Source organism: Aricia agestis, chromosome 2, assembly GCF_905147365.1.
Source record: "Aricia agestis chromosome 2, ilAriAges1.1, whole genome shotgun sequence".
In the NCBI taxonomy this organism is placed as follows: Eukaryota; Metazoa; Arthropoda; class Insecta; order Lepidoptera; family Lycaenidae; genus Aricia; species Aricia agestis.
Genome location: NC_056407.1, coordinates 19535141 through 19560714, shown reverse-complemented (window position 1 = coordinate 19560714; position 25574 = coordinate 19535141). Strand labels below are relative to the sequence as shown.

The window sequence follows — 25574 nt, the reverse complement described above, 5'->3', positions numbered from 1 at the left end:
ATCTGGGCCACTGCTCAAGCGAGTTCGAGTATATTCGATCAAAGTGAAGCCAGTTTGTCATTATGTCATCCCGAGCAAGCCTCCGCCCATAAAGTTAATATACCTAGCGGAATAGAGCAACAATCTCGAGCTGTCAAACGAAATCGAAATTGGTTTACATCTGTGTCTAAAATTTTGTTTACGAATACCACACGTGTACACTTACACAAGCATCTTTCTATGAGATTAAATTGTCAACGTGCCAATAAGTGCCGACTGGAGTCTGGACGTCAAAAAAAGAGTTCTGCTGTCATGTATCACACGTCTCTTCGTACCACTCAGTGTTACTGATAGTAACATCTCGCTTGCTCAAGCCTTTGTTTCTCTATTCCGCTAGGTAAGTAAGTATATTAACTTTATGCTTCCGCTATTAATAAAGTTATAGAACATAAACAAACAATACTGTGTAATCCCCTTTACAATAATTCTAACTTCTAGGGTCAATTTATAATTGCGCAGAGTCGAAGCGAAGCGAATTCCCAAAAACTGAACACAGATTAAAGGTGGAGTTCTGTTCAGTGCCCTTGGATTCAGAGACACCTTCGTTTGTAATTTCAGTTACGAGTATTTGTAATACTCCTTGAGATTTATTTGGACAAATATAGTTCTATTAATGTAGTTTTAAATAATTGAGGCATGTTTTATTATGTTGAGCTGATGAGTTTTATAATAGAACGAAAGTCACTGAACTGAACTCTAGAGCGTATTTAGATGTAGGTGTTTAAACATTTCAGCATTGCTTGCAAGTTGCAAGGCAATATCAAAGAAGATTATTTCATTCTTTTTAGTTCATAATATTATTATTATCTTTACCTTGGAAGTCGGTTTCAATTTTGTGTTAAAAATAATAATATAAGTATCAATTCTGCTTCGAAACTACATAATATTATTCAATTATTAATAGGATTCGAAACTACATAATATTATTCAATTATTAATAGGATTTCTCCTACTTTAATAATTGAGTAATATCCACACTAATATTATAAATGCGAAAGTGTGTTTATTTGTCAGTTTGGCTATTACCTCTACATGCCCAAACCGTTGAACTGATTTTTCTGAAATTTAGTATGTAATAGGTACGGTACTCTTGAGTCCGCAAAATGGTTCCTGCTCGATAAATTAATTTTGGCGCAACGGAGTTGCAGACGTTATCTAGTGACAATATTATGAATTAATATAGCTGAATTAGCGGCAGCCCGTAGGGTTCATTAGCTGCGTAATTTCAACGATTCATCACGATTCACGTCGCATTGAATCGTGTTGTGTGGGTGTTGCTGGTATATATTCTCAATATACTTCGGTCACGTTCCCTCTCAAAGGGCATATCAGAGCTAATTGCTCGCTTGTGCCACCTACTGTTCGGCTCCTAGTGTTTTGCAATGTGTGGATCTCGAATCTCGATTCTCGACCCCTTGGGTGGTTCGGAGCCTTCTGGTCGCGAGGTCGGGAAAAATGCTTTATTAAAAACAATAACGATTATATAGATATTAGAAGTAGGAGAATTAAAAAAAATACGGATGTATATTTATAAACAAAGATTATGAACATACTTGATATTAAAAAAAATTGAACCCGACTTCCAAGGTAAAAACAATATTCTTAAAATGATCAGTATGAAATAATTCTTATTTTTTCATTAACATTGTCTCATAAACACCAGTAGTGGGGATGCAGTCTATATAAATCATCTGTCAAGTAGTCAATTCTGTCAATATCTCTTAGTTGTATAGTGACAGTGATGGGGGATAGACGTGCGCTCCGCAGTGGTGCTGGGTGTAATATTGAGCCAGTCAGTGTCCCTAGGATACTACCGACTTATAATTTTTTTATGAAATAAGGAAGCAAACGGGTCACCTGATGGAAAGTAACTACCGTCGCCCATGGACACTCGCAACATCAGAAGAGCTGCAGGTGCGTTGCCAGCCTTTTAAGAGGGAATACGCTCTCTTATTGAAGGTTTGCAGGTCGTATAGGTCCTGAAATACTGCTGGTGACAGTTCGTTCCAGAGTTTAACAGCGCGCGGCAGAAAGTTACGCGTGAAACGCACGGTGGCAAAATAAAATGAAAAAGTTAGTTTCTAGTAGAAATAAAGACAAAGAAAGGCATGAGGCATCAATACCATACTTGCTAGACTTAGAAAATTATTATTTAATCGGTTATTTATAATTTATGTTTATTAAAAACTTGCGTGGCACTATAATTTATTTCCCAGTATAATTAACGAATGGTAATTGTTTACTTATTATCATAATATGTATTATTTAATTTATTAAAATAATTAATTAATGTAATGTAACTTCTCTATTATCAGGATAGGTCTTCATGGTGAAGTGCTGGTTCAAGACAGTGGCGTGGGAAGACAGGCGAGGAGAGAATAGTACGAAATAATACCACCTTATAATCTCCCTATTATATATAACCAATTCGCCGCTTGGTGGCGCACTTATGCGCGTATGCAACGATTTATTTATTGCTTGTGATTTAGCCGCATAGTGGCCAAACCGCTCGTTCGCGCGGACACATAAAAATTGAGCTTGTGTCTAAACACACTAGGCCGAAAATACGCGACCGAAGTTCGGCACTATTACGTCAGCAATGAGCTGCGCATACAATATAACGCGACGTAATTTCGGCATGGTGTGTAATCGGTAATTTAAAACACATTGCAGGCGTAATCTTGCCGAAATTCGGCCGCGTATCTTCGGCATGGTAACACACCATGTGCGATAGATAGATACGCGGCCGAATTTAGACGCTTATAATACAGACTATATGACGCCCGCAACTCCGTTGCGCCAAAATTCTAATCTCGCGCGGGAACAGTACATTTTCCGGGATAAAAAGTACCCAATGTCTCTTTTCCAGGGACTCAAAGTATCTCCATACTAAATTTCAACAAAATCGGTTCTGTGGTTTGGGTGTGAAGCGGTAACAGACAGACACACTTTCGCATTTGTAATATTTCGGGGCTGTTTCTTGGCTGTTTCACCACTTTCTGATAAAGTGTCGAATATATATATATAATTCACAACGTTTTTGACAGATTCTCCATACTTCATTTGTCAAGTTAATTGGTGGATAGCCTATTCGTCACTTATCAGGAAGTGGTGAAAGGCCCTAAGTATGGATTGTTAGGAAACATGTAAAAATTATTGTAATTCGATTCGGCACATCGGTTTGGCCTCAGCCGTAAATCGTAATGTATGGAAATACATATTAAGAATAATTTGTTATTTGAATACAATACATGTAAATACGTGGCAAATAAAAAACAAATCAATATTCACTGAGGAAACCCTACTTTGGCCAACACTTCCAATCTCCATGTTTTATTAATTAATACTATACTTTTGGATCCATTGTTAATTTAAAGGGTTTTGCACAAAAAGATTTTTCGTTCCAGGAATGATTTTTTCTGAATATTTATTTCCTTGTTTGAATAAAAATAAAATAACTGCTATCAATGGAAAAAACGTAGGTCAGCTTTTATCAAGGAATATTTACGGTACCTACGCGATAAATTAATATTTTTTGTGCTAACCAAGTTGTGATAACACTAACTGATATTATTATTATGTTTCCTTTTATTTTCATAAGCTGTAATGGTCGATTTACACGGGTGACTAACGGGTCGATTTTAGTCACCCGGCAAGTCACCAGTCGACAGTAATATTCGCAGCAAGTGATCGCCACAGATATACTAGGCGATCGCTTGCGACTGAGCGTTTGCACGGTCGATTTTAGTCACCAGCCGCATGCGGCCATTGCACATTGGCTGCACGACTTTTGGGCTTGTGACTTTAGCCGCATGCGGCGTAGTCGAATTGCCATTTAGACGGCCGATTTTTGCCGTGTGGCGTAAATCGTGCGTCTTTAGTCACCCGTGTAAATCGGCCATAAGTTCAAATAAATATATAAATAGAACCACAAGTATTCGTGTAACAAAACTGATGTTACACAAATTCTAATTAATTAAAAATGAGCACATCCACGTACAATGTTTTTTGTGTATAACCTACGTATCTGTTTAGTGGCATAAGCGTGACATTGATTCTGGGACGTAGGATAGTTTTTAGATAGTTCGCGGCGCGGCGGCGTTACGAAGTTATTGTAAGCATATTTTAGTAATGATAATATTATTTAATTTGATTCCTTTATAGGGTTCCGTACCCAAAGGGTAAAAACGTGACCCTGTTACTAAGACTTCGATGTCTGTCCGTCGGTCTATCTGTCTATCTCCAGGCTACAGCCTGGTGGAGATACATCTCAAGAACCCAATTTTTCGCTTTTTTTCCCTCTATAACCGTACAGTACCCTTCGTGCGCGAGTCCGACTCGCACTTGGCCGATTATTTACATTCTACCCTGTACAATGTTCGCACTGTGCAGTTTGATCGGTACGTGTGTATTAGTGATGTAATGAATGTTGGATTTTTCACTTTCGCGAATGCGAATGCGATTGCGAATATTTATCTTCAATATTCGCGAATGCGAATGCGAATATTTTAAAATTTCAAAAAAAGCGCTCGTAAAATGTTCGACAGGTGTGACGTTTCGTGTCGGCCATGTTTAAATTGAACATAGCCGAACCGATATTGCTTATAGTCTGTCAAGAAAGTGAACCCTTTTTTCTTAGATTGATTTGAAATTGAAGACACTACGATGTTGCCACTTTTTAATTTCTTCACTTTCTTGACAGACTATAATTGAATGAATTATAGTCACAGAAAGTTCATTCTAAAAGTTTTATTTTGTTTTGAGGTTAGTTTTATGTTTTATGTTTCAAGCAATTGTTTAGTTTTTTAGTAAATAGAAATTATAAACTTTATTTAAAAATGATAGTAAATAATATACTACTAAATGAATGCAAACCTTACATAGTATACCAACAAGGCTGATTAATGTTAGATTTGATAAGATCTCTGAAGTTATTTTTTCATAAATGACTAATGAGGCTTTAATTAAGAATGTAGAAGTATGATTTAATAAAAAAATCTAAGTGTTATCTATTGTATTATTATATTATTTCAAATGCATGCATATAATAATTTCCTTTTTGATTATTAAAACATTCGCATAATTATTGCGAATGCGAATGCGAATATTGAAAAATACGCGGATATTCGCGAATGCGAATGCGAATCACTAGTGTGTATTGTATGCGGGGGTACGAATTGCGATCCATCAGCGCGGGCTCGTGTCATCGCCGCTAATACTGCTGATTGATCGTTACCTACTGAGTTATTGATGGCCTGATGGGTTACGAACTGAAGGAGCATCTTTTCTTCGTATCAATAATTTTGTACGGAAATTTGAAGCCTACTAAGTACTAACATCTACGTGCTACGCTCGTAGAGGGTCTACGGATTTTTATTTTTGGAACGAAGTTCCTTATCGCGCGTTGCGAAAGGCGGCTAGACGGAAATAATCAGCCAAGTGCGAGTAGGATTCGCGCACGAAGGGTTCCGTACCATGATAGAGCAAATTTAGGCCAAAAATTGTGTTTTTTTGTATGGGAGCCCCCTTAATTTTTTACTTTATTTTAATATTATTATTAAATATTAAAGTAATTATTAAATATTAAAGTTAACATATAACTCAGGACTTTGAGAAAAAAACAAGTACCTACTTGTTGCCATTATTGATATAGAGCAAAAAAGAAAAATCACGTTTGTTGTTAAAAGTCACATTTGTTGTATACCCCCTAATAAATATTAATTTTATTGTGTTTTTATTATTTTATTGTTATAGCCACTATAACAATGAAATAAAATAACAGATATAAATAATCTGTGAAAATTTCAACTCTTTAGGTATTACAGACAGACAGACAGACGGACAGACATCGAAGTCTTAGTAATAGGGTTCCGTTTTTATCCTTTGGGTACGGAACCCTAAAAATTAGGATGAAAGTAGTAACGACACTTTTTGCTAGTTAGTTGTAAGCCGTGCGGCGTGCGCGTGTTTCTCTGTCTTTCTCTCTCTCATGGAAAGCAAGCCAGTTATTTTCGCTTCGTCTTTTTTATTCACATTGAACAGATGTGCTGTCGCGACGATTTTTTTCGTTGAGTGTATACAGGTTTTTTGTACATATAATAAAAAATTACAATTCGTCAATAAACTAAGTAATTGAAAGGAACTTCGTTCCATCCGGGTGTCCCTTGACACCACTCGAGTTTTTGTGCTAAAGTCACGTCTAGCCCATCAATCGCATTTGACGGAGAGAGAGGGAGAGAGAGAGAAGATGTAGAGAGAGAGAAAGAAAATTATTCTAAACTAGATTACACTCGCAACTTAGTAGCGCCAAAACTCGATTGATTATCGCGCAGGTACCGCACATTTTTCCGGGATAAAAGTATCCTATGTTCTTTCCCGGGACTCAAAGTATACCCATACTAAACAGAAAAATTGGTGTAGAGGTAACAAACAGACACAAAGACAGACAGACACACTTTCACATTTACAATATTAGTATGGAAGTATGGATATAAGAAAACGTGTAGTCATATAATTTATATAAATACATTTATGAAAAATCTTTCATGATGTTGTGCATAATAAGATGAGAAGTAAGGTTGGGTTTCTCTTAAACCTTTAATTATTAAAGTTTTTTAAATTTTCATTTAAGCCTTTAAAAAAACGTGGAAGAGCCATGCTTCGGCACAAATGGGCCGGCTCGCCTGGAGAAATACCACGTTCTCACAGAAAACCGGCGTGAAACAGCGCTTGCGCTGTATTTCGCCGAGTGAGTGAGTTTACCGGAGGCCCAATCCCCTACCCTATTCCCTTCCCTACCCTCCCCTATTCTCTTCCCTTCCCTTCCCATCCCTACCCTCCCCTATTACCCTATTTCCTCTGAAAAGGCCGGCAACGCACCTGCAGCTATTCTGGTGCTGCGAGTGGGCGACGGAAGTTGTTTTCCATCAAGTGACCCGTTTCCTCGTTTGCCCCCTTATTTCATTAAAAAAACATAATTTATCTAGATGCCATAAATCTTTACACATTATCAAGTTCAAGATTCAGTTCACTCATGTTAGTACTAATCTCAGGGCACATTATATTCATGTCACCGAGCCATATATTACATGCCACAGACATAAGAAATAAAATAGAAATGTCACGTGGTTTACAAGTTACTACGTGTAAAATTCCAACAAGACAATAATTTAGGTTTGTGTGCGAACGTAAAAAAGTTGAGTCTTTTATAAAACTTTGTTTTTCCTTTGTATAATAATGTGTTTTTTAGTTTTCCCATATTATTATAGGTAAATCTTATGAAAAACTTGTGTTATCTTATAAAATATGTGTAGCTTACTGGTCATAAGTGTGGTTATGAATTATGATGTGATGCACTGCGCGGGTGCATAAAAACCTGTGAGATCCGTACATAATTTGGCAGCGATGAAAACTATCAATTCATTCCTAAGTGACTTAGATAAAAAATGAGTTTTTTTAAACACGCATTAACATCTCGCGTTATTTTCATATTTTTTTTATAATTTCTATTTTCTCTCGTTGAGGTTAGTTTCTGTAAGTACTTTTAGAGAAGTTGATTCATGACCTAGATAATTTGGTCGTATATATCAAACTCAGCCGACAGATCACAGCTAACTTTCAATTGACATAGCCCGACCGAATGACGTAGGTCCGTCAATTGCCTATGAATCATTTCTTCAATGGTACAATAATACTCCAAATTAAAGTATTAGCTAACCTAACCAATTTGATAATGAAACATTTTTTTATTTAAGAAAATGACATATCAAGGACATCACGTCCTTCCATTTACATGATCTTTGGCACGCGGTGTGAATGAGAGAGCTTTGCTTCATTTAATATCTCGCCCGGTATAGGGTGAGAGTAGGGCCCGACATTAACAGACTGTTGGCAACACCAACAATAAATATTTAAAAGAGACTTGCTCTTTTTGGCGGGAAGAGGAAGGCGCCTTTTTTGAATAACAATTTGCAAAAAATTATATTTATAGTTTTTATACATTAAAAGTAAGTTAAAAGTAGATAATATGCAGGACGAGAGCGACGGAGATGATCCTAACTATAAATCTTCGTCATCGAAGAAAAGGAAAATAATTGAAAACTCAGGCGATAAGTACAAACCCTTTCTTAAACCTTCATATTCAAGAAAATATCCTGACAATAATTACAACGGAGATTTTATTGTATTTGTCGAACATTGTAATAAGGATACAAAAATAGGAAACATGAACCCCCTTAGCCTTTCGAAAATTTTCAAAAACGCAAAAGGAGTTTATGAAAGAGCTAGAATAAGCGCCCGCAAAATAAAAATAACTTTCAAACAAGCGGCATTAGCTAATGATTTCCTCAATGCATCATTTATTCAAGAAAACAATCTAAGAGCATATATCCCAGCAGCCTCTGTGGAAAGGGTTGGGGTAGTTAGGTACATTCCTAAGGAAATTAGTAATAGGGATTTGTTTGAAAAAATAAGTAGCGATATTGACATAATTGGTATACGTAGATTTATGAAAAAAGAAAATAATACATTTGTTCCGTTAAATACTATTACTGTTACTTTTTCTGGCACTGTATTACCACAATGCATTTTCTTAGATGGATGGAGATATAAGGTTCATAATTATATACCTCCAGTTTTACAATGTTTTAAATGCTTACTTTTCAATCACTCTGCAAAATATTGTTTTAATGAACAAGCATGTTCTAAATGTGCAGAGAATCATTCTTATAAAGAATGCACATCAGAAGTTTTAAAATGTAAAAACTGTGGAGGTAATCACCTAGCTATTTCTAAGGAGTGCCCAATTAAGGCTTCTAAAATTAAGAAAAACATATCTTTGAGAGTTAATAATTCTACTTATGCAGACATAACAAATAATTTAACATCTTTCCCACCTCTTACAAAAGCTAATCCTCAAAATGTTAAAATTGTTCCAGAAAAGATATCAGCCCAGGACATTATTAATAATCAAAAAATTTTAGAAGCCATAATAAGCACTATTGTAAGTATAGGAAATTCTAATGAGATTAAGACTACAACACATATTAAAGAAACATTCATTAAAAACTTTAATAAGTAATGGATAGTATTAATATTGTACAGCATAACATCCAGAGTTTAAATAATAAAAAACCTTTACTTCAATCACTCTTAATAGATAAAGAAATAGATATAGCTTTATTAAATGAAACATGGCTTAAAACTTCAAGTCCTCGGGTTCATTTCCCTGGGTATAATTTCATTTATAAAAATGCTACAAATGAACACGGAGGAGTGGCAATAATTATTAGGAATTCTATAAAGTATGTGCAGCATCCGACTCCAAATTATCAAGATATACAGACTATTGCCATAACCATAGAAACAGGTATAGGTTCCATTACAATCCTTTGCATTTACAGTCCACCTAGAAACAAAATTAATAAAACAAAATTAAAAAGAATAATTAATAATCTTCCTAAACCTATTATCATATCGGGTGATTGTAACGCCCATCACATAGCTTTTGGTTGTACAATAAATAATACAAGAGGACGAGACTTGTATGAAGTTATAGATGAATATAATTTATGTATTTTAAATACAGGTTGTGCTACTACAGTAGGCAGACCAAACAATAACACTTCTGCAATTGATGTTACACTAGTGAGTCCAGAGTTGGCTCCCTATTGTGAATGGCATGTCGGTGACGATCCGTTGGGAAGTTATCACTTTCCAACTTTTACAAAACTTAATACTTCTCCTATGCAATATGACATAAATAAAAATGTAAATAAGTATTTATTCAAAAAAGCTAACTGGGATAAGTTCTTTAATATGTCAAAAGATCTATTTCAAGATTTTGAATATAATTTACAAAATCCTTTAGAAAGTTATAATCATTTCTGTGATCTACTAAACACTTTAAAGAGATGAATGTGTTCCAAAAATTATAATAACTAATTCATCTAAAAAATTTAAAAAAAAGGTACCTGCTCCGTGGTGGAATGATATTTGTGATAGGGCTGTAAAGGATTGTAGAGAAGCTTTGGAAAAATATAGAAGTAATTTAAGTATGGAAAATTATATAAATTATAAGAGATTAGATGCACTCAAAAAAAGGATTATAAAAGAGGAAAAGAGAAAAAGTTGGCAAAATTTATGCTCTACATTTAATAGATACACCCCAGTCACGAATATTTGGAATTTTATCAAAAAATATAAGCGTGTAGGTTCTAGCATACATAGTAAATGTGATAGTTTTGTACCAGAATTTTTAGACAAATTTACAAATGATGAAGAATGTGAAAGTTCATTAGAAGATATATTTAAAAGTAATAATGATAGTGAATATTTCAACTTCTTTATGAAAGATTTTAGCTGGGATGAATTTTATAGTTCCTTAATGTCAAGAAGAGATTCTACTCCTGGACTGGATAATTTTCCATATTTAATGATTAAAAACTTACACAAAAATGCACAAGCAGTTCTTCTTAATATCTACAATCACCTATGGTCCAAACAAGTTATTCCCGACGAGTGGAAAACTCAGTGTGTTTTGCCCATTCTGAAAAAAGATAAGCCAATCCATGATCATAATTCTTACCGTCCAATATCACTCACTTCATGCATTGGAAAAGTTTTTGAAAATATGATAAAAGTTAGGTTAGACTATTTTACAGAAACTAATTCAATATTACCAGATTTTCAGTTAGGTTTCCGTAAAGGAAAAAGTACAGTTGATGGCTTTGTTTCATTTATAAATGATATTAAGAATTCTATAATGGCTCATTCAAATGCAATTTGTGTATTTTTAGATGTGCAAGGTGCATATGATAATGTAAATTTGTCTGTACTTATTAAGGTTTTAAGTGAATTGGGGATTCCTGGTAGGTTTTTAAATTGGATATATAGATTCTTAAATCACCGTCTTGTCTATGTGAAATTTAATGATATACTACATGGTCCAAAATTTGCACATAAAGGCTTAATGCAAGGAGCGATATTGTCTCCAATCCTGTATAATTTATATACATCACAAATTTGTAAATATGTAAAAGTATTAGGTGTTAATGTTCTACAATATGCTGATGATATAGTTATCTATTGTATTAATCGTCTACTACGCTCGGCCAATTGTAATATTAATTTAGCTCTTAAGCAACTGTTAAATTATTATAATAACAAACTAAAACTAAATATTAATTCTTCAAAAAGCTCAGTTATGACTTTTGGTAAAAGTCAATGTAATGTTCAAGTTAAATGTAATAATGAAATCATCTCACTAGTAAATGAACATAAATTTCTAGGTATAGTTTTAGATAACAAACTTAAATTTAATGTACATATAGATTATATATGTAATAAAGCTTACAAGCGACTCAATATATTGAGATGTTTAGCAGGAGTTTTTTGGGGTGCTGATCCAAAAATTCTCTCAATGTTGTATAAAAGTTTAGTTAGGAGCCACTTTGACTATAGTTGCTTAGCATATATTAATGCTAGCGCTAGTCTTCTAAAAAAGTTAGATATCATTCAAAATCAAGCACTGCGCATTATAACTGGTGCGATGAAATCCACCCCTATAAACTCAATGGAAGTTGAAACTTATATTCCTCCTTTATTCTTGAGACGACTCATGTTAGCTAAGAAATACTTTGTTAAGATGATTGCAATTAAGTCCTCACTTCCTGTAAGAAAACTTAAAGTATCTGAGGAAATAACTAGTTTATTAGATTCTTCTGTAATAACATCACAAATTATTTCTACAAGGATTTTGCCACAGATGCCGACTTTGTTACAGTTGGTTTTAAATATGACAAATGACATTTATTCTAGTGATCTATGGCCAATTTATGACAACTTTGAAGGTTCTCTAGAGAAAAAATATTTGGTAACAACTGGAGACATCTATGGTAAGACCGACTTTCTCAGTTTTATAGAAAAGAAAACAGACTTTTACAAAATCTATACAGATGGGTCGAAAACTATAGATGAGGTTAAATCGGCTTATTATGATGAATTTCTGGATGTTACCAAATGTTTTATAATCAGTAATATGTGTTCTATCTACACAGCCGAATGTTATGCTGTTTATATGGCATTACAATATATAAAAACTTTGTCATATGTAAATAATTTTCTTGTAATATCAGATAGTAAAAGTGTGTTAGTAGCTCTAGATAATAGTAATTTAAGTTTCAAAAGTAATTATTTAATTTTTAAGATCAAAAACATTCTACATGAATTAGTCAGTAATAACATTAATATTGAATTTCTATGGGTTCCCTCCCACAGAGGAATTGCTGGAAATGAGAGGGCGGATACAGCCTCTAGAGGACCACCAGATGAGGATCATAAGGACATCATAAAAGTGCCATTTACAGACCTCTTTTTGACTGTCAAAGATGAAATGTTTGAGCTATGGAAAAGAATCTGGAATATAGTAAAGGGTAATAAGGGTAAATGGTACAGTGACATAAAGAAAGATTTTTCAGTCCCATGGTATTACACTGTACAGTTTGAATCAAGAAAATTCACATCAGTAATAACAAGGATGAGATTTGGACATTGCTTGGTCCCCTCCCACCTCCATAAATTAAGAATTTTAGATGATGCAAAATGCCCCAAATGCTTAGAAAATGATGCTGACCTCAAACATATAATCTTTGATTGCAAAGCACTAGGTCTGGACAGAATTTTACTCTGCTCTGAAATAGATAAAATTTGTAAAGATGAAGATATAAGTGTACCCCGCCGCCCAGAAGATTTACTGTCTAATTACAATTTCTTCAAATATTTATACCGTTATATATGCTCAACGATGGAAAAAGTTTAAAAATAATTGTAAATAGGTACCGTAGTGTTTTGCTTTTTTTTTTTTTTTGTAAATAGTGCTTAGTGTGAGCATTGGTGAGAGCCTGTGGTGAGAACCAACATAGAAGAAAGACATTCCTTTTTTTTAATTTTAATCTGTTGTATTTTGTATTATTATTGTATTTTTTTTGGAGCAAAGGACTCGTTTCCAGCTCCCAATAAATAAAAAAAAAAAAAAAATATTTAAAAAATAAAAATTAAGGATTTCATTTCTCGCTACACTCAGATCTACTACGCTCTACTGTGTGCGAATTCGTATTGTCTGCTAATATTTTAATTCGTGTGTCTACAAAATTTCTTATTTGTAAAATAAAGTAGTAAAATCAGTGCAAGATATCATCAAGATCTCAACCACAACCAGCGCAAACTCCTACAGACAGCCTACTTACTACTCAGTACTCAGGGCAAACTGAAAACTACTTACTTTACTAAGTACATAAGTTTTCAATATTAGGCTTCCAGTTGAGTTGGTAATCAACGATTATATGCCCTCGTAGTCTCCAAACTAGCTATCATGACACACACCGAGGCCACAAAACAGAGGTACGATAGATCAAAACACTTCAAATATTATGTGGCTCCATCCCCATTTAAAGAATGCAATACACCCGATAGGTACAAAACGTTCGGGAAACAAAAAAAATCTCTGTAGTTGGCAACATTAGCAAAAATTTTAATAAAGTAGTTACCGATTGTAATCGGAAAATGTTGGTAGAAAATTATTATTGGTGCTGTATAAAAAATGAAAAGTCCTGGATTTGATGAAATGATAAAAATTTACGCTTTTATTAACAGCCCCACCGGAAAGCTCTTCAATAAAATAATAAATTTTAATAATACATAAGTGAATTTTGATTGTGCATATAATCCGATGTCTACTTATAAGTTATATGATATATCCATCATCCATGTACTAATAATAATGGAATGCAATTAACTTTACAGTAAATATCATGATGTATTTCTGATCCCATACGAGTGAACGAATCTTTTGTAAAATGACTTATGTGATTCATTGTTTTCTTCAAGCTCGGTCAGTTTCGACTTTCGCCTACGTCAGCTTCAAACGTTTTCCCTGAGCTTTCTGCTAAATTGTAACTTTGTAAGTAATTTGTAAAAATATATTTTTTTGTTTGCTTAAGAGTCTGGGTGCCATCGCAGTTTTCATACAAACGTAATACCAAGTTAATTTCCAATACGAGAATATTTACCATATTTGAGTTATTATTCAGCTTAAAATAGTAATTACCTAGGTTCCTGTACAAAGATTCACTGCAAAATATTTAAATACCAAAAATATACACGATTACAATATTTACATACTAAATTGTAATCGTTCATATTTTTTGGTAAGTATAGTAAATATTTTGAAGTGAATTTTTGTACAGGAACCTAGGTAATTACTATTTTAAGCTGAATAATAACTCAAATATGGTAAATATATAGATCTATATTTTGAGAAGCATCGATCGATCGTGGAATAACGAGACACAATAGCTTATCTATTGTTATCGCGGCCGGATGCGGCCGCTTAGGGCTTCATGAATTAAGACTGGAGCAAGTGGGGCATACTTTAAAATATTATAAATGTGTCGTTGCCAATCGTGTATACTTGTATAGCCAACAATAAACTTATACTAAAGTCAAAATATTTTAAGGAGTCACGAGCGGTCATTGACTTTTCTAGTCTAGGAGTTATGTGACTAATAAGTTTTTTGACAAGGGGGTCACTGACCGCTATGGACAGAATTCAGCGATTTGATAATAGCACCTTTACTAATGAAAAGATCCACACTACAGTATGTAAAAACATGCAAATATAATATTGTTTTGTCCTTGTATGTTACGCTAGATAACTCGCTTGACAGACAAATACAAAATATTGTATGGTAAATGATCTTGGTATTACGTTTGTATGAGAATTGCGATGGCACCCGGACTCTTAAAGAGCTTAACATACTTCAACTTTTTATTTTGTCATTATGAAGTAAAAGTAATAATATAATATTATTTGTAGTTATACTATGTTAATATTATGATATAAAATAAATTCAATTTATTGTTCGGGAATAGACTTGTGAGGTTGTTAAATATAAATTTGAAGAGACGGTACACGCTCTAAACTTTATAAAGTTACAAACTCTCTTTACAGTTTCAATCCTCATCTTCGAAACTATATAATCTGATAGACGGAACTTACTGAATTTTGTAAGATTTATATCCTGTATTAACTCTGTAAATCTCTCTGAGAAATGTATCTTTGGACTCTAAAATCCAACAAAAATCTTTTAAATATTATTTTGTTGATGCTGGCCGCTGGGGCCCTAGATTCTCATACTTCAAATTATTACAGGCTGTCACACTCACTAACCTGCCTTTCGTGTCTTGAGAATAGACCCCATAGTTCTTGTTAACGCTGAATACTTGCCATCAGTCCATCTACCTGTCTAATATAATATTTATCACATTCATCACAATACCAACTCGTTTAACTTTTCATAATTTTTCCCTTAAACATTTTCGGCTACTAAGCTACCACATGGTCGAGTTTGTGAGGGTACGTACCCTCATATAACGGTATAATGGTAGAGCTGAAGTTGTGAATATGCTGTACCTCGCTGTCATGTACTCCTTACACGAAAACACAATATTGTTGCAACTGTTGCAAGTGATTGGTTTATGAATTTTCTATAATTTCCGCCTCTGGCCATTGGGACTTGGGAGTATGCAGGTGTAAAAATTATATATTAAACAAGACGATAAAATATATTATGATGACCATAAAACATAATATTATGATTTATGATTATTAATTATGAATACCCACCTAACCTTTTTTTAATGACTTTGTTTGGTTTAAAAACAAAAAAAAAATTTAAAGGACATGTACTCAAGACAAAGGGAAATCTTAAATAACGCTTTCGCTGACACCTGCTAATTTGCACTTTTAAAACAAGCCACATTTCATTGTTTTTGAATTCATTATACGTTTTCTTTGTCTCTCGGGAAAATCTTGTATTTTAGCCAATAAATATCGTAAACGTACGCACTATACACTTGTTGGATTCTGTAGGAACTCTACATAAGTGGAAAATTAGTGAGAAAGATTTATTAGCTACTCTCTTCGACAGACGAACCCCATCATGTGAGTATAAATAAATAACTCGATTCCATTTATTTCAATAGATCGATACAATTCACGCGACAAACGTTCCTTAGGGTATATTCTAAGGATGCACAAACAAGTTGCGAATCGCTTGATTCAAATGTGTATTCTATTATTGATAAGATAAACATCCTCAACTTGTTGATGCAAAAAAAACAAAGCCTTCGCCTTTGCCTTCGCATCTGTTGTGGATGATTTATTACAGTATTTTTAGAGCGAAATAACCACTCTTAAGAGGAGTCCACACCGCCCTTTTTTCCATACAAACGTTGTCCCCTGTTTCCTCCCTGGATAATGCTAGTAGAGTTATAATTTTTTTCCTGAATATCTAAGGCCACTAATACAATGTCCCTATGGTTTCTTTTTTTTCATAATTTAATTATTAAATAAGATATGAACGTTCAAAAACCCAAAAAAATGGCCAGATTTTCCGCTGTGTTCAAACATCCAGAAAACAGATTTGGCTAGATTATACAAAAAAACTAATACATAGAAACATAGCTCAGGCCTTTTAATCTCTAATGAAAAAAGAACTTAAATCGGTAATTTTCTGCAGTTGTCTCTATCGCGTTCTGCGGTATAAGCTTGAGGTAAGGGAGACAGCTATAGTTATTACACGTACTTTTTTGTCATTTCTCTAGCCCCTGGTGTATCCTCTTAAAATACTAGTGCTTGGGATAAGATATTAAATGCCCGTATCACGTATGGTTGCCCATATGATACGGCACTCTCGCAGCATATTCGGTCCAGAGGAATGAACTGCGGGGCTAAAATAGTCACATAGCAATTCCTCTCAATAAATCCAGCAAATGAATTGTCTAAACTGTCAAACTGACAAATGTCAAATTAGTACGAATTACTCTCGAGTACGAAGCAACGGTCTACTGACTAGGCCACGAACGCTCTTGTTAATACAATGCAAGACATGTAATTTGCGCTTGTTCTCATTTAGTTTTTAGGTAAGCTGAGGCTAATTCAATGTTACAATTAATTTCAAACTTCTTCATGTTATTGTTATTTAAAAGGCTTACAGTAAGACAATCCTTGAGACAGTGATAAGGGTCCTGAAGGGCGTGCTGTCCTATAACTGCTTTTACTGGTAATTTGAAACAGTCAACTAACATAGAGAAGGAAACAAAATTACGTAATACTAAGACCCTATTTTTGAAATAAGTAATCTTCTACGATGAAGTCGAAATGTTCAAGGCAATTTAATGTATTTAAAGTCTAATTATTAAAAAATTGCTTTCTACCAATAAAACATGAGACATTATCCTAGTTACATTACCATCTATTATAACAATTAAAAAAAAATCGGCCAAGTGCAAGTTGGACTCGCGCACGAAGGGTTCCGTACCATTATAGATAAAAAATGTGTTTTTTGTATGGGAGCCCCCCTTAATTTTTTAGGTTTTATAAAACTTATTATTAAAGTTTAAATACAACTGAGTATTTTGTGAACATTTCAAGTGCCTACCTATTGCCATTAATGATGTCAAGCAAAAAATAGCAAAAAATTTTATTTTTAACAAAAAATTAAAACCGACTTCCAAGGTAAAAACAATAATAATATGAACGAAAAAGTATTAAATAACTCTTACTCTATAATAGTGCCTTTTTCAGAATTCGTCTAAATCTCAACTATTTCTGTACATACTACAGTCTTCATTACTTTGAAGTCGGTAATTATAATATTACTCTTTTTATATATATATTTTTTTTATATATATGATAATTTCACTCTTTTTAGTTATCTACAAGATAAGGCTTTATGCGTAAATAACCACTACGAATGTTAACTATTCACATTATGTTACTGTAAGCGAAATTGTGGTAAATGCTTGCAGTTATCTAAGCGATGCTGCAATTTAAAAACTTTTATCTTTAAAGGTTCAATAGTTCAGTTCAGTGCTTTTGGACCAAGGGACACCTTTGTATGAACTTTCTCTTATTCGTAAAATATGTTTAAGTTACTAGAAACAACATTTTAACCACTATGAGTCTTTTGATAAATTTCAAGGATTTCCCTCGATTGCTCATAGATCCCATCATCAGCTCACCACTTTCGTAATTATTATACAAAATCAAGATTATACCCTATATAACAACACAAGAATTTTGAAAGACGGTCCACAAACAGCGAAATAATCATCAAAAACATCTGCTTCGATGCAAAATATCATGAAAAGCATCAATAATTGGGTCATAATGTGATGACCCATGGCATGATTATGATTTTGATGATGATGATCAAATTATTATTTTTAACAAAAAATTAAAACCGACTTCCAAGGTAAAAACAATAATAACATCCTTTAAATAATATGAATTAAAAAGTATTAAATAATTTTTCCTATCTAATAGTGCCTTTTTCCGAATTCGGCTAAAACTCAACTATTTCTGTACTCAATCTTCATCATTTTGAAGTTGGTACCAGATATACTTAGCTGAATCTTCAGTCTGCCAGAATATTTGAAACTTTTGTAACTGGCACTGGTAGCTGAGTTGTCGTTGAACATACAAAAAAAAAAAAGATACATACAGCCGAACGTATAACCTCCTCCTTTTTGGAAGTCGGTAAAAATATGTTTGTTGTATGGGAGCCCCCCTTAAATATTAAATTAATTTTGTTTTTAGTATTTGTTGTAATATAACGGCAACAGAATATTTAAATTCATTTGCTAGATGACACAAGACGTGTCTAAGGGCCTGTATTCACTTTGATTAGTTATTAGGAGAAAGAGGACGGAGGACTTGCACTAATCAGTCGCTGTCCACACTTGCTTTCTCCTGATTAAAATACGGAATTAGTCGCGGAGTAACGAAAAACCTAACACGAGGGTTGCCAGGCTTCGGCACGGTGTTTGTGTGCGTGCGACTAGACGTGTGCGAATTATAATTGCACAAGTTGATAAAATGCTATGCAATAGCTTTACCGCGGCAGTCCCCGAGTGCTACACGTGTTTTTTATTCCGCATTTCGGTGGTTCAGCGGCCAAGGTCATGGAACACTCCACGGACAGTGGACCATCAAGCTCATGTTAGGTATTCGGGCGGCAGGATTGGACATTCGCCAGCACCTCAGAAGCATAACTCCGCCTGGGAACCGCTCTGTGACATGCTCTCACGGGCGTTATTGTTCGTCACAAAATGTTAATCACCCGTTTTTACTGAGCTGCCTAACGATCTGCTAAGGTAACGCGATTTTATTAGTATCGATTCTAATTACATCATCGGTGTCGGTGCAAACGGGACACCGAACGCGACCGACATTTGCAGCGAATAATTGGAAAAAAAAATCGGAATCAATATGATCTAGTGCAACTTCTAGAACTAAATTAAAATAAATTTAATTGGATATGTCCCACAGAGAACATATAAGAGAAATTTAAGTTTCAAATAAAATAAGGTAAATATTTTTTTAAGAAAAACAAGATGAAATTGCAAGAAATTAGGCCTTTTGTAACATTGTTTGGTTATTTCTATAGGAACAAACTTTGCATTACACAGACACTACACTCAACAGTCTTTTTTCATATAATATTGTAACTAGATGTTCCGCGCGGCTTCGCCCGCGTAATTTAGGAATGTCACGGAAACCGTACAATTTTCGCCAAAAAATAGCCTATGTCCCTTCACGTGGCCGTGGCAGCCTTTTGTGTGCCAAATAACATAAAAATTGCTCCAGTAGTTTTTCTTAAGATAATAAGCAGTTTTCATATAATTTTTCCCGTTTTTTCCACAATTCATTTTCCTCTGTTTCTTTGCTGCAACTGATCTTGGCTTCTATACATAATATTATAAAACAAAGTCGCTTTTTCCCCTCATGTCCCTTTGTTCCCTTTAATCTTTAAAACTACGCAACGGATTTTGATGCGGTTATCTTTAATAGATAGAGTGATTAAAGAGGAAGGTTATAGGTATAATAACATTAATTAAATAGTGGAGAAATACTGTTATTGTTGGGGTTTCTCATGTGATATCGTAAATAATTACATTTTTACCGCATAATGTAAGCAAACGCAGGCTAAATAAACCCTACGAGATTTATCAAAATAATGTACCAAGTATTGTACACATCGAAAAGGTCTACAGAAAACTCTTCGATGGTATATTATGTCTATCTCTTATGGATATCCCACAATATATTTTTTGTCATTTCCTTTTTACGACAAATAATAACTAATTTTTGAAGCAATTTTAATAAATACAGCAATAATCCTTATCCATTTAACTTAAATACATTGTTGATTTAATGTATATCTATATAGCCCTTTACAGCATAATATGATTTAAATGAATATTTTCGAAGATATTACAGATCTAAAAATTGAGCTAGCGAGAAGTAGCTTTTGCGGCGGTACCGACCAATGCGGGCCACGGGTAGTAATCTATACTAATGATATTATAATTGGGAAGAGTTTGTTTGTTTGTTTGAACGCGCTAATCTCAGAAACTACTGGTCCGATTTGAAAAATTCTTTTACTGTTGGATAGCCCATTTATCGAGGAAGGCTATAGGCTATATTTTATTACGTTAAGTATAATAGGAGCGAAGAAATAGAGGAAAATGTGGAAAAAACGGAGGGAAATTATTTGAAAGGGCTTATTTGAACGCGCTAATCTCAGGAACTACTGGTCTGATTTGAAAAATTCTTTCAGTTTTAGATAGCCCATTGATCGAGGAAGGTTATAAGCTATATTTTATTACGCTAAGACTAATAGGAGCGAAGAATTAGAGGAAAGTGTGAAAAAAACGGGAGAAATTATATGAAAGGACCTATTTGAACGCGCTAATCTCAGGAACTACTTATCCGATTTGAAAAATTCTTTAAATATTAAATAGCTCATTCATCGAGATAGGCTATATTTTATTACGCTAGGACTAATAGGAGCGAAGAAATAGAGGAAAATGTGGAAAAAATGTGGGAAATTATATGAAAGGGCTTATTTGAGCGCGCTAATCTCAGGAACTACTTATCCGATTTGAAAAATTCTTTCAATGTTAGATAGCCCATTTATCGAGGTAGGCTATAAGTTATATTTTATCGCGCTAAGACTAATAGGAACTAAGAAATAGAGGAAAATGTGGAAAAAACGTGGGAAATTATATGAAAGGGCTTATTTGAACGCGCTAATCTTAGGAACTACTGATCCGATTTAAAAAAATATTTCAGTGTTAGATAGCCCATTTGTCGAGGAAGGCTATAAGTTATATTTTATCACGCTAAGACTAATAAAAGCGAAGAAACAGATGAAAATGTGAAAAAACGGGGGAAATTATATGGTATTGCTTATTATCTTATGAACTACTGGAGCAATTTTTATGTTATTTGGCAAACATGAAGAATAAATCACGTGAAGGGACATAGGCTATTTTTTGCTGCAAAATGTACGGTTGCGTGAAATTCCTAAATTACGCAAGCGAAGCCGCGTGGAACATCTATATATAATAAAATCGTAGGAAATTCAATTCTGTATATTGAATATTTTTGTACAATAAATAATACTTGGGATGTGATCTACTATGCTAACGCGGACGAAGTCGCGGGCAACAGCTAGTAATGAATACAAATCAATACTGCTGAATCGATTTTAGTCATTTATTCAGTGGCTAAGTATATATTTTATACCCGATGCGAAGCTGGGGCGGGTCGCTAGTAATATTATAATTAATTATAGCCTTTCTCGATAAATGGGCTATCTAACACTGAAAGAATTTTTCAAATAGGACCAGTAGTTCCTGAGATTAGCGCGTTCAAACAAACAAACAAACTCTTCAGCTTTATAATATTACTACTATATTGTGAGATTCGAGTGACGACGTCTTGATGTGCTTGTTTTTGTGCAGCAAATCGGCAATGGCGACTGTAGCAGTAGACGGAAGCTCGTTTGCACCACGTCCTCAATAACGCGTGCTGTCTCTGTTTACTACAATGCAAAGACTTTACATAGGATGAGTGGATTGACCCACTTTGACTCGACTACGATCGGAAAAGGTTACACATTTTTGGGGTCCGTACCCAAAGGGTGAAAACGGGACCCTATTCATGAGACTTCGATGTCTGTCTCTCCGTCTGTCTGTTTCCAGGCTGTATCTCAGGAACTGCTATTGCTAGAACTGATTTTAATTAGGTATTTTTACCGATCACATACTTAATTCATTTATGATGCTGTCAACTTTTAAGAATCTAAAAACTATGAAAAGGAAAACTCTTTTCATACTGAAAATAAAAATGTAGAGAACTTTCATTTTGTGAAAAAATAATTAGATGCGAAGTTGCATTTTGCATCTTAATATTTTTTAATTATTACAATTTAATATAAAAAATAATAATATTAAGTATACAGTGTGCAATTAAACCTAGCGGCCAAATATTTTTTTGGACTTAGGTATCATTAGGAGAGTCCATTTAACCAAAAAAATAGGGCGTTAATTTTTTTTACAATAACATATTTTATCCCACTTAAAATCGTTGCAGTCACTTCGCAGTGATGGGTAGTGCGGGGGTGAGGCGGGGTGGCGTCAGGGACTTAGGGAGGAGCGTGTCCATTAATTGTGGTGTTTTTAGGCAAACTTTCGGAAGCTATTTCTTAACATTTTAGTATTGAGTTGAATACGTGTATTTTTATTTTTGACAAGGATCAATATAGTATATCGAAATTTGGCGGGAAGGTTTAATTGCACCGTGTATATTATAATATTTTAATATGAATAAAAAAGTAGAGAACTCTTAAAGTTTGCACTTTGCATCTTCAATTAGTGCATGATGCAGTTATCTTAGATGTAAATAAATAATACTAATATTACGCTTTTATGTGGCAAATGCAAGCGCCAACAAGCTTCTCATGACTTAGAAGGATTTCTATATTATTATGTCCAGGTCGGAATTATGTTCACTGTAATTTTCCAAGCACTATGTACACTATGTATAAAGTACATAAAATATCATTGCAAAGCTGGAAAATTATGTCAGAAAAGAAATAACGCGGTTATCTTTCGATATATTTTGTAATCACGATTTCGCAGCGTGGACATCGTTCTATTGAACCAGCATAATTATTAAACTAAGACATTGACAAAACGGTATATACAGTGGAAACGCAACTTGCGATATTTTCAAATAGTAAATATAGTTATTCAAATTCGAATTATATTTTTATGAATCGTATTTTTTGTTTTAAAAAATAATATAATAATATAGTTTTGTACATACCCTATATCATCGTTGTACACAAATCGTTAAATCCACAGTCACTTTAACGAACTATGTTAACACGTTCGCCGGCCGCCGGCGACCACAACACAACGACAACTGACGCGTCGCGCCCAAACAATAACAAACGAAAAGCGCCAACCAACATTATTATGCTGAAAATCTCCAATCACAGAATTTAAAATTCATAAACGATTGTCAAAATTCTAAGAGTCAATTTGACTTGATTGTGTTTTATTCATTCTGGTTTTTTTTTCAGTTTGAGAAGTTGATTGCGAATTAAAATATTTTTTTTTCTGAATGTTACGTAGAAATAGATTTTTTTTTATGAAATAAGGGGGCAAACGAGCAAACGGGTCACCTGATGGAAAGCAACTTCCGTCGCCCATGGACACTCGCAGCATCAGAAGAGCTGCAAGTGCGTTGCCGGCCTTTTAAGAGGGAATAGGGTAATAGGGGAGGGTAGGGAAGGGTAGGGAATAGTTGAGGGTAGGGAAGGGAATAGGGTAGGGGTTAGGGGATTGGGCTTCCGGTAAACTAACTCAATCAGCGAAACACAGCGCAAGCGCTGTTTCGCGCCGGTTTTCTGTGAGAACGTGGTATTTATCCGGTCGAGCCGGCCCATTCGTGCCGAAGCATGGCTCTCCCACGTATAAATGCTTCAGCCTCCATGAGAAGCGTGAAACCTTTATTACTCATATTATATTGTATTACTCTACTATGATGCATTTTCACATAATTATTGCGCATGTGGTTTGATGATACAATGACAAAAAATATGTGTTTAAATTAATAAGTGTGCGTTTTCTAATTATTGCAATGTAATATCGTAATCATTTGTGTCACGAATATTTTATAATGTCTCTGTTACTATAGTGCATATTCGGTGGATACTTGTAGATGTATTTCATAGCCCTGATTTGTTCCGTGTTACGACTTACACCTGTAACATTTTCAATTTTTTACCCGATTTCCAAAAAGGGGGAGTTTATAATGTTATGTTCGTCTTTTTTATTTATTTTTGAGGAAAAAACTTCTTAAGCGACGTTGTGAACTTTATTAGGGTTTGTTTTAAGCTCGCATGAATACACAATATGAAGATCATAAGAAGTTCGTAAGAGAAGGTAGATTGCCAGTGTAATAAAGCAGAGGAAGTCAGATTCCCGTCTCTTCCTGGGACAAAAATCCATGCCATTCCTGCTGCTGCTGATTTTTCGTTGTTTATTCCAGCATTCGAATTTCAGATTGTCTAAATTATCATAATATAACAATCTCGCGCTCCAAACCGTCGCTGTAGACGCGAGCATGATGCGGTTAGCGCAGCGTTCATTAGAGCCTGGCCCTTTAGCCAAGACTTTTCTTTATCGCTCCTTTATAGAATCGCCGATGAAAATGTATGGAATTGACATAAGCGTTCGTTAGTATGACGTTGACGTTCGACTTGTCTAATGTCAATTCCATACAGTTTGATCAGCGATTCTATAAAGAAGCGGTAAAGAAAATGTCTCAGCTACAGACCCTGATGTTTTTGTGCTAAAATTAGGACATGGGCAATTTCAGAAAAACGTGTACAGGGTATAAAATTTCATTTTAATTTTTATGTCAATTTTTTCTTTTTTTCTATAATTTTTTTCTTTAATGTAATAGGAAATATAGTTTATTAAACAAAAAAACAAAAAAGAACGCGGAATTTAAGGCATTTTCCTGATAATATCAAAAATGACCGTAGAAAAAGTCACCCAACGGAGGTCACGTAATGCTACCTGCTTGTTGTTTTAAATTGTTTAAAAATTAACCATCTTATTTAGCACAAATACATTTTTGGTATCAAATACTATACAAGTTTTGCAATGTGTAAACAATAACAATAATCAAAGAAAATTGATTAATAACAGTAAAACTTGGTCACATACCTGAACAAAGAAATTGAAACACCTGCACTTCAACAACATTTCCGCGCTTTTCACTAGTTAGTTTGCCAGTAAAAACAAAAAGACGTACCTATCGATGAAGAACATACGTTGTTTTGCCAGATCGTGCCGAATAATTTCTAGTATTAGAAGAATATTTGCAAAAACGAGCGGTCACAAAGCGGAATCTTCCGGAAGACTAAAATCAAATTAATTTTTAAAAGAAATTACATATAAAAATATATAATTGATACTTTCAGCTGATACATTTGACTTTTGAGATTTCAAATTATGTATAGAAATCACTTCAAATACTGGATATTTTTTAAAATCAATCATTATCTCATCTTAGTTGGGAAGGGGACAGGTATATTTGATGGTTTTCAATA

General features: G+C 34.1%; 3 protein-coding genes across 4 annotated transcripts in view; 2 read left to right on the top strand and 1 right to left on the bottom strand.

The window, feature by feature from the left end:
• The window catches only part of LOC121737103 (pyrokinin-1 receptor-like), a 90592-nt gene extending 67238 nt beyond the window's left edge, over positions 1 to 23354 (bottom strand). The window contains exon 1 of the mRNA XM_042128660.1: positions 23276 to 23354. The gene's annotated coding sequence lies outside the window, so the exon portion shown is untranslated. The remainder of the gene's footprint in view (positions 1 to 23275) is intronic.
• On the top strand, positions 7987 to 9943 carry LOC121737129. The gene has a single exon (XM_042128691.1). It carries the CDS (start codon positions 8066 to 8068, stop codon positions 9116 to 9118), a length of 1053 nt encoding a protein of 350 aa, XP_041984625.1. The 5' UTR covers positions 7987 to 8065; the 3' UTR covers positions 9119 to 9943.
• LOC121737114 lies at positions 11215 to 12463 on the top strand. Of its 2 annotated transcripts, none has more exons than XM_042128670.1 (2): positions 11215 to 12224; positions 12316 to 12463. In XM_042128670.1, exons 1-2 carry the CDS (start codon positions 11243 to 11245, stop codon positions 12387 to 12389), a joined length of 1056 nt encoding a protein of 351 aa, XP_041984604.1. In that variant the 5' UTR covers positions 11215 to 11242; the 3' UTR covers positions 12390 to 12463. The 2 variants fall into 2 exon arrangements, with proteins under 2 accessions (XP_041984604.1, XP_041984612.1); XM_042128678.1 differs by having other exon boundaries at positions 11227 to 12148.
• Positions 23355 to 25574: the final 2220 nt, after the last annotated feature.

What these genes read in the sequence shown, in the direction of transcription:
- LOC121737114 (XM_042128670.1), top strand. Translation starts at nt 11,243, where the DNA reads ATGACTTTTGGTAAAAGTCAATGTAATGTTCAAGTTAAATGTAATAAT. An exon ending in TAGTAATTTAAGTTTCAAAA is followed by an intron (nt 12,225 to 12,315) that starts GTAATTATTTAA and finishes TCCCTCCCACAG; the next exon opens with AGGAATTGCTGGAAATGAGA.
- LOC121737129 (XM_042128691.1), top strand. Translation starts at nt 8,066, where the DNA reads ATGCAGGACGAGAGCGACGGAGATGATCCTAACTATAAATCTTCGTCA.